Source organism: Pleurodeles waltl, chromosome 12 (genome assembly GCF_031143425.1).
Source record: "Pleurodeles waltl isolate 20211129_DDA chromosome 12, aPleWal1.hap1.20221129, whole genome shotgun sequence".
Lineage (NCBI taxonomy): Eukaryota > Metazoa > Chordata > Amphibia > Caudata > Salamandridae > Pleurodeles > Pleurodeles waltl.
The window spans coordinates 528845561-528859494 of record NC_090451.1 but is presented as its reverse complement, the minus strand read 5'-3'; the positions used below and the strand labels follow the sequence as shown (position 1 = coordinate 528859494).

The following is a 13934-nucleotide window of genomic DNA, read 5'->3' as shown; positions in this document are numbered from 1 at the left end:
CATTCAGAATGAACATTTTGAACAAAACCATTAGCTCCCAATTTGAATACTTCATCTAAATCCAAAATCTCTGTAACTCACAACAAACCAACATTCTTACAATCTAGGCAACACTATTAAAAAGCTGATGGAGATGCACAATTCTGCACAGTTTCCGACCAAAGGGCGGCTTTTACAACACTAATTCTGGTTATACCGCCTCTCCACAGCTCTCTGAAGTAACCCAACTATTTCACAAATCTTATTTCCGGTCTTGTCAGATTCCTAGTCAACCATTAACAGCATCTCAAGCTGCAAACTCTCCTACCTTATTCAAATCAGGATACTTGTGAATTTCCGCATGTAACCTTAACCTCCTATGCTCTTCTACCCCCTAACCAAAAACAAACATATTTTCACTATCCTTCCTCCACGGATGACACACAGTTTTACCTCTGCACCATCAACAAACACAATATCAACCTGGAAAAACTTCATATCTTTACAAGGCACATGTCTGCAATAATTTATTTTAAGAAAAACTGAAACAAGAAATTAGGCAGTTAGGTATGGACGTTCCACTCATTCATTCAAGAACTGGAATTAAACAATATCTTGCTAACGTTAAAAAATAATTTGCCCACACCAGTTAGTACACATGATTAAACAAATGCTAAATAAATATTAATTACTTCTGTGCAGTTTGGTGGATGCTTGGCCATATTGCAGTATATATTACGTGTGCAAGGAGACTGCATTATCTCTACATGGTTTGGACCTAGTCTATGCGTGCTAGATACTGGATGATGTGGGGGTAGTTAAAGGAATATTAGCAAACTATCAGTACCCAACTGTTGGGAAGGAAAATTCCTCTGCATGGTGTTGGATGTGTATCGCTGCCCTGAGTGCCCAGTGTATTTCTGTCTGGATTCCTAATGCTAATTTTTGCTGTCATAGCCAAATATGGATCCTGCATGTGCACCATGATACAGGCCAGTCCCTTGCAGGACAATAGTTTCTTGTGTCCAGCGCCAGAAGGCCTAACACCACCAGCCATAACCACCACCGCTCTCATAAGTGACCTAAGGGAAAGGAATACACAGTCGGCCACTCCATTTCTAAAGCCTGTCCACCATTTTCATTCTAGAGATGCCCCCCGAGCACGTCACATAACCATACCACTTACCAAAGAACACTCCCATCATAAGTTTGTATTCAACCTATCAGCAGATTATAGAGGACGTCTATATCTTTACTTGGTCTCCATAGCAGCCTCACCACCCACTTCCAGTAGTTGGTCCAAACATCTAGTAAATCCTATACATATTACTTCCTGTAGGCCCGCACATAAGGGACACCATAACCATTTGTGTTAAACACACAGTCATTTAAGAATATCAAATTAATGTCATGCAAACACAGAACTTAGTTCTTTCTAATTGTCTTCTGAGTCCAACATACACCCTTCTAAGTTCAACAGTGCCATCCAGGCAAGGTAGACAACTATGTCTGTTTGTGCTAAAAAAAGCTCAGACCTCACCTTGGTATACCCAAAAACCTAACAGTAACAAAAATATCCACAAATGTGAAAAGACATAGCATGGATCTAAATACCTAACCTGCCTTGCCATGCTCAAAAGATCGAGCAGCACCCATTCAATAAAAACATTGCTACCACCAAGGTTAATAACTACAACTGTATTCAAGGATAGGATCAAATGTAAAGCATTATTCAAGGCAGCTAAATCCTGCTCAAACTCACTCAAGCCCTCGTCTTGTCACTTTTCGACAGAGACAACACATACTCTGTGGTCTCCAACACAAAACCAATTAAAGCAGGTATTTATGCAGCAACTCAAGAAAAGGAATTTCTAACACTTCAACCCTAAGTGGAAGAACTGAATTGCCTCCCTTGCTCTTCCAGAGTCCACTCCAAAGCTTATTGTGTTATCTGTAAGACATTGAATACTGCCTGCCACTAAATTCAGCTTTTTTGCTGGTGTGCACACAACTAGAAGGAAATCCATGGCAGATCAAAAACTCAAATAACTCTCAAGGAACACAGATACAAAAAGACTATCTGCATATGGGCCAATGCAGTGGAATGGCCTCCCTTTGCACCTCGGACTTGCTCCTTCAATGGTGCAAGTCAGGAAATGCGATAAAACCTAACTCATCAGCCTTCCTACTACCATCCTAACCAGTTTTACTTACCTGCACAATCTTACATCACTGTTTAGCTGTATTACTTCTCTAGGTTTTGTTCAAAGTTCCCACAGTAAATGTACCCGCATGTCTTTCAATCCTCATTTTGGCTATGTATCTCCAACCTTCTTGCACACAACCAACTTTCAATCACCTCACAGTCTGGATTTCGCAGCAACCACAGCACAGAAAGCATTCTAACAACATATGGACCATCATGGACAAAGGGGAAACTGCAGCATTCAACCACTCCACAGCGTCTCCACAGCCTTTGACACCATCTCCCACACCACTCTCATCACGACTGCAAAACTCTGGAATCAATGGCCCGCTCTAAGTTGACTGGCCTCCTTCCTCTATGACAAGACCCAGCAAATCAGGCTCCCGGCCTACACCTACAAACTCATGAACCTCATCTGCGGAGTCCCTAAAGGATCATCGCTGAGCCCTACCCTGTTCAATATCTGCATGGCGCCACTCGCCCATGTCATAAGATCCCAAGGAATCAACAATGTAGCCTACAGAGATGACACCCAGCTCATCCTCTCCCTCGGATACAACCACATCACCAAGATCAACTTCAACACTTACATGTCTAACGTAGCAAACTGGATGAAACAGAACTGCCTAAAACTCAACACAGATAAAACTGATGGGACTCCTCGTGGCCAACAGACCTGAGACCCACACCCACCCCACCGACCAGGCCGAAAACCTCTGCATCATCATCACTGTGGATGACAGACTTACGATAGACAAACAAATGAACGCCATCACCTCCTCCAGCTTCTTCATCCTACATATGTGCTGCAAGATACTCCATTGGCTCCCTACCAACACCAGACACCTGGTCACCCAGGCTCTCATAACCAGCAGACTAGAATGTGGCAATGCACACTACTCCAGCATCACGAATCAACTCATACAAAGACTCCAAAACACCAAAATTCTGCCACAAGTCTCATAGTCAACATACCCCCACAACACACAAACCATACCCCCAGAACACACAAATCATGCCCCACCCTCAGCACTGGCCACCAAATCAGAAGTGATGCCAATTCAAACTGCTCAAACACACATACAAATCCTTCCACAATGTCGGACTTGCCTACCTCAACTTCCACCAACCCACCATGCAACTGCACTCAGGAACACTCCACCTCGTGCAAATACCATGCATCCACAGGAGCAATACAGAAGGATGCTCCTTTTCCTGCATCACCACCAAATGCTGGAACAACCTTTCACACTACATTAGTACCTTCCCATCCCCTCCTCGAATTCAGCAAGAAACTGAAGACCTGGCTGTTCAACTAGGAACCTGATTGGCCTACTCATCGACCCAGTGCCTGGATACTCGTCAGGTGCTAAGTGCACTCTACAAATCAACATAACATCTTGTTGCTATGTAAAGTACACTGGTGGCCTTTGGGGGCTATGTTACCCATATCAAAATGCTTCCAATTAAAAAAAAAAAAAAAAAAAAAAAAAAGAAGAAGCACCTTCACATATTTAGTACACCACAGCTGATTGCTCACCTAACAAAACAGGATAGGATTGGGTGCTTCTACAGATTAATCTACACGGTAACCCAATTAACAAGACATAAAAACAGCACTCTGGCAAACATGATCCGTCAAAATTCCACAGATAACCATAGAGATTAGTGAAAAGAAAAGGAAGACAAACTTGTCAAAAGCACAGGACAGGACTATTTAGCACTCTGAAAATCACAAAAAAATTATAAATGCGCCTAATAACACTCAACCTCTACAGTTCACTGGAGCCAGGAGACATTTTGACATCCATTAATAACTTGTGCCACTAGTATTCTATAGCACTAAGCCATCGCACCATGCGTCAATATCTGGAAAGCATGGTAACCTGCATCCTGTCGATTTTCCTTGACATAATCCTTAAATAAATAAACAAATTTACACTGTGGGACCACAGTCCAAAACTTTCTTATCACGAGAGACTTGAACTCGTAGGCAAATAGACCTGAAAGAAGCTTGCATCACAAATACTTGGAAATACATCCAGCCTGGGCTTCAATGAAGTGTTTAACAAAATATGCAACATACTAAACTTGGTTGTTACGCACAACAATGAAAGTATTAATCTGACAAAAGAACGTACACAACCCGATTGTTCATTACTCTAGATATCTCAATCTACCTTTATCAAACTTGTCATGTCAGAAGCCTCTCATCTGCACACAAAACACAAAATTAATTTAAGTCAGTCAACACACAACAACACACAAATATAAGCAATGATGGGTTTGTAGGAATATACAAAGAAGCCTGTCAAATTCAGGCCGTGCTAGAAAGCCTCTATTGTAACTTATCCTGGTCATTGGATGGTGTTCCCATTAGCATTAGAAAATTAAAGCTGGACACCAAATTCATGACACAGATCAATAGAGTAGTGGTAAAACTAAAAAGATTGAGAGGTCACAGGTCGAAAACCAAAACACCAACCAAAGTTGGCAATGACCACCTCAAGACACACAGGAAAGACTAGCACAAAAGTGGAGTCATACCCAATGTAGGAAAATGACACTGTTGGCATGGTTCCCCCTAACGTTTTGCATTTTGTTGATGCCAACTTTAATTGGAATTGCGCTGGGACCCTGCTAAACAGGCCCCAGCACCAATGTTCTTTCCCTAAAACTGTGCCTTTGTCTCCACAATTGGCACCACCCTGGCACGCAGTTAAGTCCCTTGTAAAAGGTACCCCTGGTACCAAGGGCCCTGTGGCCAGGGAAGGTCTCTGAGGGCTGCAGTATGTACTATGCCACCTTGGGACCCCTCACTCAGCACATGCACACTGCCTCACAGCTTGTATGTGCTGGTGAGGAGACAAAAGACTAAGTCAACATGGCACTCCCCTCAGAGTGCCATGCCCACAACCCAATGCCTGTGGCATAGGTAACTGACCCCCCTAGCAGGCCTTACAGCCCTAAGGCAGGGTGCACTATACCACAGGTGAGGGCATAGCTGCATGAGCACTATGCCCCTACAGTGTCTAAGCCAATTCTTAGACATTGTAAGTGTAGGGGAGCCATAAAGAGTATATGGTCTGGGAGTTTGTCAAAAACAAACTCCACAGTTCCATAATGGCTACACTGAATACTGAGAAGTTTGGTATCAAACGTCTCAGCACAATAAACTCACACTGATGCCAGTGTGGGATTTATTGAGAAATGCACACAGAGGGCATCTTAGAGATGCCCCCTGTATGCCAGCTCTACTGTTATGTGTGACTGACCGGTCTGTGCCAGCCTGCCACTTCCAAACGAGTTTCTGACCACATGGGGTGAGTGCCTTTGTGCACTCTGTGGCCAGGAACAAAGCCTGTCCTAGGTGGAGGTGCTTCACACCTCCATCTGCAGGAACTGTAACACCTGGCGTGAGCCTCAAAGGCTGAAGCCTGGTGTTGCAATGCCCCCGGGCCCTCCAGCTAGTGGAGATGCCTGCCCCTCGGACGCACCCCCCCACTTTTGGAGGCATGTCTGGGAAGATAATGAGAAAAAAATGAGGAGTCACCCCCTCAGCCAGGCCTACCCCTAAGGTGACCAGAGCTGAAGTGACCCCCTACTCGGAAATTCCTCCATCTTGTTTTGGAGAATTTAGCCCGATAGGGATGTGCTTCCCTCCCCAAAGGGAGGGGGTACAAGGAGGGTGTAGCCACCCTCGAGGACAGTAGCCATTGGCTACTGCCCTGTGACCCTAACACACCCTTAAATTCAGTATTTAGGGGCAACCCTGACCCCAGGATGACCCGTGTCCAGAAGAACTAACTATCCAGAGAGGACCCCCCGGGCGACTCCGACGACGTGTCCACCAAGGACTGACCTCCCTGCACCCCCACGACGACACCTGCAGAGGGAATCCCGAGGACCCCCCTGACCGCGATTGCCCAGGACAAAGATATCCGATGCCTGGAGAAGCACTGCACTCGCAGCCCCAAGGCCCATGAGAAAACGGACCACCAGTGCAGCAACGACCAGCAGGCGGCCTTCAGCAGTGCCCAGTCGGTGGCTGACCCGAGAAGCCCCTTGTGCCCTCCCTGCAGCGTCGGAGTGACCCCCGTGTCCCTCCATTGAATCCTATTGAAAACCTGATGCCCTGTTTGCCCACTGCACCCGGCCACCCCTGTGCGGCTGAGGGTGTGTGTTGTGTGCCTACTTGGGCCCTCCCCAGTGCTCTACCAAACCCCCCTGGTCTGCCTTCCGAGGACGTGGGTACCTACCTGCCAGCAGACTAGAACCGGAGCACCCCGTCTCCATAGGCACCCTTGTTATTTTGGCTCCTCTCTGACCTCTGCACCTGACCAGCCCCGTATTGCTGGGTGTTTGGGGTTCATTTGAACCCCCAACAGTGGGCTACCTATGCCCTGGAGACTGAACTTGTAAGTGCTTTACTTACCGTAATAACTAAACTGTACTTACCTCCCCCAGGAACTATTGAAAATTGTACAGTGTCCACTTTTAAAATAGCTTATTGCCATTTTATGACAAACTGTGTACATTACCTTAACTGCAATCTAAATCTTGTGGTTCTAAAAATGAACAAAATAATATTTTTCTATATAAAAACCTATTGGCCTGGAAGGCATTGAGTGTGTTTTCACTTATTGCTTGTGTGTGTACAACAAATGCTTAACACTACCCTCTGATAAGCCTAACTGCTCGACCACACTACCACAAATAGAGCATTAGTATGATCTATTATTGCCTCTGTCAAACCTTTTGGAGAACCACTGGACTCTGTGCACACTATATCTCATTATGATATAGTATATACAGAGCCAGCTTCCTACACCCAGCATGAAACAGTTACCTTCAACATTCACTTTGGATATCACAGGGGTAACAAGCATATTCTTCCTTGAAGGGATCGGCCCACGGGCCCCTAAAATATGATATGATTACACCACATTGCAGGATCCAAAGTAAAAACCAACCATAGACAGATCTCCAGCCTTTTTGTATCCTGGCAAATTAGGGAAAGAACAGTAACACAACAGTTACTTGAGTCAGTAAAGCAAAATGTTCTTTTAGACTATGAGTGCTCATGAAAGGAACCAAACCCACAGAGAATAACATCACTGTTAAACACCCCCACCCCTCCCCAGCAAGAGCTGATGTTTATTACCAAGACTCAATTCTACTCCTTAACTTTAACAAGGCCTAAGATACGATGGACGATGCTTTGCTAAGAGAGTCAGTGGAGATTTGGAGAACAGGTTGCTTTGAAGCACTTACGTTTACACCTTCAGGTGTCCAGTCAATGGCTTCAAGAGACAACAATCATATCTGTGCTAAAACAATAGATAGAAATAGAAGAATAGTGTTTTACACCAGTTCATAATGGTGGGTCAGGGGCTAGTTTAATTAGGGAATTTCTATTGGCTGTGAAGATGCTGGGCGCATTCCGATCGGAATGTTTTTTATGCAGGGAGACATTTATGGATATATCAGTCCCCGGCATGTACCGCCTGTTTGATAACCGGCAATTTTAATTTCAGGTAGATGTGAGGGGAACCAATTATCAGAGAAGTGAGAAGAGGGACATTGTCTATCTTGTGTGCTCAAGGCTGGGGGTCCTATATTTTCCAAGGGAGACTGGAACAATATTTATGAATACAGGATGGACTCTCTTTGATGTCATAGAAGTTTGTTCACATTTAGGTGTGTCAGAAAAGCTTAGGCGCTGATATTGACATTGGACCATCGATTGATAGTCTAATTCTCTTTTTATTCTTTCTTAGAAAAAGAGCACAGACCTGACAAATGTGCCATGTGATACCACTGTTTCCAGTTTAACTAAGTATAGTGATATAAAAATTGTATGTATATCGTTTTTTCCACTACGGTCGAAGGTAATAGAATTTATTGTGAGCTAGGGGAAAGCGCTCAGATAGAGGGTGATCTGGGTGCATGTTAGAACACGGGAGTGATTTCCTGGCTTTTTATCTCTGTAGAGCTGTGAATAACATGGAGAATACTATATATCAGGGTACTATTGGAGCACTTTCTGTCTTGAAGATTCTCACTGTGGTGGTGACATATTTACACTTCCTGGTTTTATACGCATACATGTACTACCTGGTGAAGAGAGTTGCCAGAATTATCTATTAGTGTGTTTTATCCATTTCAAGTGACATTTGTGTTAATAATGTATTTTATTATTTTGAGAGAGCATCCAAAGAACAGAACTCCCTGTGCTTTTTCAGTGTGCTGAACTTTCCTGCTGCGCCATGATAAAGGTGGTGATTATGTTAGAGAGACACTGAAACGTGTGTGGGCGCTACTACTGATTCTTGCAATGAAAGGGTGTTCAAGTGGAAGAGTTATCTTTGGTGTTCATACCATTGTGTGTTACACAGGACGAGTATCTAGAAACAGAAGTATCTGATTGATTATAGGATGTGTATTAATAAGGTGATGGTGTTCTCATAATTTATAGATATATGTGTGTGTATATATATATATATATATTTGTTGATGGAAATAACATATCTTGGTTACTGAAGAGATTATACACTATTGTATACATACAGGTGTGACTTGGAATGAATTAAAGTTATTAAATCTAATGTATGATAGACTATAAGGATGTGAGTGCTAGTTCATGTGATGGTGGAGTATGAATGTAAGTTGTGATTGATGGAGTTCAGGGGGCATGTCTCTCTGAAATGTCTTTCTATTGTGTATCTTTTTTCTTTTCTTTTTTTTGTTTTATTTTGTGACAGAGTTTGTATTATAATTATGTAACTATATAGCTAGAGAAAGCAGTATTTATGAGCATATGAAAAGAAGATACAATATCCGTTTATAATAAAAGATACTCTATACATGCATGGACTCAATGTATGTAATATATGAATTATGTTGAGATAGAACAGTGAGGTAGCCCTTTGTTTTCGCATAGACACTAAAAAAACTATATTCAGCTAGGTCAGAATTTTTGCTACATCACCCAGTGATTATGTCACAATTACCACCATTAATAAGGTGATTGTAACCTACCGTGGAAAAATGCAAAATAAGTTGGCACAGCAAGTTATTTAATAACATTTCTACTAAGAGGCAAATGAGACTGTAATGATGTGTGGTAATGTAATAAGTCCTACGGCATGGGTACTCACAAATATTTCCCTTGGGTCCAAGAACTTTGGTCAGTGATGTGACCAAGTGCTCCATTGATGCCAATAGGGTGGCAGGCGGGTTTTGAGGAAGGGCGGGGCTGGCAGTAAGGTAGATATACATGAAGCGAAGCATGTACATCTAGTGGTTGAATTGCACAATGTGAAACTAAATAACTTGGGATTAATCCCAGCTTCCCACATAAACAAGTTGTGTGATTCTAGGCGATTATTTTATTTCACTTTCCCTCCTTTTTTCTTCCGTATCACATATAAGACAACCTCGAAATACAGGACGCGTGCTGTACAAAAAAGTCTGCTGCGCCCGATTTAATTAAGTATAATGTTGTTCATGTATAATAGGAACTGAGGCCGCCCAAGCAGTGAGCATAACAACTAACTTACCTCGTAGCCCACTTTTAGCGTTGTGGTCGGTGTGGGGGGGGGGGGAAGAAGAACGAATGCTTCTAAATTTAAGTTTCAAAACTATCCCTTTAATAAAAAAAAATACTTGGCAATACACTGATATAATCTGATGCACTAATATGAAACTGGTTAACGATTAATGGTTAATTAATGGCTAACATGTTAATGAAATAAATTTTTTAACTTTGAAGACACTTTTTTCATATTTTTACATTGTTGCTGCAAGATGTCTTTAAAGATGAAAATGTTCCTAAAGTTAAGCGGTGCAGGACGTCCTAGTGACTTATTTTCTTTAACTTCAATTAGCCTTTAAATAAAAGCTAGCCTGTTTATTTAACATGTTTTCGATGTTAGTGCTGAGTCGAGTAAACGGCAGCCCAGTGCTGCTATTGACCAGGGGGCCCCATGCAAAGGTCAAGAGGGCGCATGCGGCCCCAGGGTGTCACTACCTACGTGATATTACTACATACATATAGCTCCAGCCCTTAAATTAGGACAGACTACCTGGCAGTCTGATTGCTAAATTATACATTCACTAACCGTCCCCCCAGTTAATTCCAAACTGGTCCACAGCAAACACAGAAAAACATATAAACATCCGCATCCAAAGGAAACCCTCCAGCGCTTACTTTTCTATTTCCAAAGCAGCCACCTTCCTCTTCTCGTACAGCTTATCGTTCAAAGCCCGCACAATGTTGGGGGTGAGAGGCAAGAAGTCCTTCTCCGCGTTCATCTTGGCTGCAGACAGGGTGCCTCCCGGATGCGCCCACTGGCTTTAATTCTCCACGAGCCGAACGTGTTCACTCCAATTATCCTCCACAAACAGCCTCTGAAGAAAGCCTTCTTTTCAAACTGATAGACGCTAAACGTTAATAAGGGAGGTCACAAGACTGAAACAGCCAGAGTGAGACGGTCTTCGCGCTGCGAGCCAGCAGGATTCTGCCAGTGAGGTCAGTCCTTACTAAACGCCTCCTTGCTGGTGAGCTATGATACACATGTGTAGCTCAGTGGGTTAATGCTTTCCGCCGGGTATCAGAGGTCTAACAGCCTTCCTTCAAACGTAATCTCCTACATGCAACCTTCTGTAGCAGGCACAAAGTCAAGCGGAAGGTCCGACAGTCTGCAGGCGGCAAAGTGTTATCGTTTGCACGCACTAGCAACATGCCCTGCTGTCAGGTCCAGCTCCGGAGCCAGCATGCCCGTTCATCAGTCCCACCTGCGCTTCAAAGGAAACAGAAGAGTTAGTGCTGAAAAGTGTAAGCAAAATCACAATTAGTTTAGAAACACTACACTTTCAGTGTGTTCAATTTAGACCCCAGAGTTCCCCTTTGTCCCGCAGTGTGTAGGCAGAATCTATGACTGTGCTGAAGAGCACAGAAAGTAAGGAAGGGCCTGTTAGCAAACATATTTTTTCGATTATGAGGTGACCAAGGCCTTTCACGAGTGATAACTACCGATGTCAAGCCAGCCGGCTTTATCGCCCGTGGCGCCAGGTGCGACAGACATTTGCCCCACCCCTCACCGACAACCTCCTTCTCTACAAATTTCCTCACTACCACACTCCAACCCTCCAACAGTGGACGGCATGTCTCCATAGCCCCTCTCCCACACGCATTTCATTTTTCTGTAGCGCTACTCGCACTTCATTCACACTCTGTTCTGTGAGCGGCATGGTACACCTTCTTTGCAGCAGGCACATTAATCCTCTGCACTACTATGATGAGTCAAAACTGCCACAAGACAAAATTCCGATCTCTCACCAGGAGGGCCATTACTCAACAGCGTTATCTCGACATTAGTATTAGTGCCTGCAAACTGTTGGGTGCGCTTTTAAACCCACGAGTTATTTTCAAACACAGCTCCCCCACCAAAGTCGGCGCCAGGTGCGGCTGCACTGGTCGCACCACCTTAAAGCTGACCGTGACACTTAGCTGTGGCTAGCAGTCGCCGGGGGGCGGTGGCACTCTGGGAGTGTGATGGGGGTGCTTCGCTGGTAGTTATCAGGATGGGGATAGTGCTAGTCCCCGAGCTCTGGCACATGGGAGGTAAAACGTCCAAATTTTCAGTCTGCTTGGAATTGATATGCAGTGCGCTATAGGTGATAGTCTTAATTTCATAACGTACTATTATTTTTCAAGTTGACACAACAGAGGTCAGCAATTAGATTACCGTTCGATAAACACATACCAGCTAGAATACGATACATTCCACGTGTAAAACATCGGGAATACACCAATTATGCGACATATGTTCTGGAGTATATGCTCAATTTATAACTACGCCAGCTACTCCATTCAGTGCATTTGGCCAGAACAAGATTCAAGTAATAGCTACATGTGATAGTCTATCGACAGCTAAGTGAATTAACGTAGATACTGTGTGTGCGCACATATATTCACTAGCCTCTTTTTAACGATGTTAGTGCCACACTCCAGAAATTATCCAGTATATAAGGGCTCTAAATCTACTACTGCACTTTTGTAACATCCTCTTGTAAACCTATGTGTAATTCCCCATCTCCTTGTGATACGCCTTGGCCTCTAACAATGACGGATGTCGGTCACTTTTACTCTCCTCCATTCTCCTCTACAAGCACTGGGAGATCCTTTTAAGTACTCTCCTACAGCTTCTCTCGAACTGGCATTCATACCGGCATGCACTCTTCTTCCCAAAGCCATGTCCTGCTTTCTTTCATCTAACATCCTCCTAGGGTACATATTCTTCTTCCTAGCGCATGCACTCGCTATTAAACAATTAAACAAAGCAAATCTGAACTTCCCTCAAGAACAATTATAAGTGACTGATCTAACGCCCACTGAGTGCATTCCTCTCTTACATAGAGAAATAGACCGTTCACTTCTCGGCAGACCAAAACATCACTGTGCAGGCAGGTGCTGAGTCAGAACTAGCCCTCCCCGCGGTACCCCCGGACCTACCTGTATGAGGCAGCTGGGTTCACCGGCCTGCGGCGCAGGGTACCCGCATGGATCGGTTCGCGGCGATGCCGGAAGCGGAGGCCAGCTGGGAGGTCCACTCCGCTGTGAGAAAAAACAGCACGTCCAAGAGAGAACCGCACAAGCCGGCAAGACACTGTATCCCTGACAGCTACTGCACCACACGGCGGGAAAGGTTACAAAGTCACAAATCACACATCCATGCTGTAGGCCGAGACACTGAATACGGACTTGAGTCTGACTGTGACAAGCCGCTCTTCACTACCTGGTTTGCTTCGCGAGCGGCTTCTCTAGAGGGCGGGAGACATGTTTACCTCTGTCACATGACTACTGACTCCTTCGGTGCGCTTCCGCGTCTAGAGCGCACGTGACAGTCCGCTGACAGAGTGCTTGCGAAGAACCGCTGCGCATGCGCCGTGGCATAGTTACTAATCTCACCGCCAGTCTTCGTGCAGTGCCTATAGTTTGCCTATAAGAATGCAAGGCTGCGTGTTTATTTTCCTTTGGACACATTCATTGTAGAGTTTTTAAGGGTCTAATTTTGCGTTACTTCAGGTAGAAGAGTATAGGTCAATGATTTAGAATATTGATTTGTATGTTACTTACAAAGAGCTCTCAAGTTTGGGAAGCTGGTAAGATTGAGAAACAAACTGAATAAATCTCAGGACGTGATGTTACACAGCATCAGACTGAACGTGACATATAGTTTGTTAGTATTAAAGAAACTTCAGTGGTTACATTTTTATTGTACTGTCAGTGGATATGATAATATAACATTCTAGTTCAATTAATTTATCTCGTGGCCTACCATTACAGTTGCTTGTAACATTTATTACACTATTATAGATTTTATTACAAGACCGGAGGCTCATACTATACAGTCTTTTCTTGCTTTAATTTCTACAGTAGCCAAGTAAGAACTACATTTCCCAAAGAGAAAATTATCAAACTACAAAGTGACATCGTAAACAGAACAACCAATAGGACAGCGAGTATAACTATAATGTCTGCGAACAACAAGTCCTCTTTTCTTGCTGCTCGCAGTCAAGATAAGTACTTTCACCTTTGTCTGTTTATTTGTTGTTACAATGTGTTTATTCTTCGATCACATGTTCGTTTTCATATAATATTGCTTGGTACCTTTAATTGTTGTTGCGTGCTCTAACGCTTGGAGGTTGTAGCGCGTCTTGTAACAGTTGTCATTCTGCTATT

At 43.8% G+C, this 13934-nt stretch overlaps 1 protein-coding gene across 1 annotated transcript in view; it reads right to left on the bottom strand.

Moving 5' to 3' along the window:
- The window catches only part of VAC14 (VAC14 component of PIKFYVE complex), a 1245171-nt gene extending 1232117 nt beyond the window's left edge, over positions 1–13054 (bottom strand). The window contains exons 1-2 of the mRNA XM_069217475.1: positions 12705–13054; positions 10398–10984 (exon numbers count right to left, since the gene is read on the bottom strand). Of these exons, the coding sequence (XP_069073576.1) occupies positions 10398–10501 (104 nt within the window). The 5' untranslated portion in view covers positions 10502–10984; positions 12705–13054. The remainder of the gene's footprint in view (positions 1–10397; positions 10985–12704) is intronic.
- Positions 13055–13934: the final 880 nt, after the last annotated feature.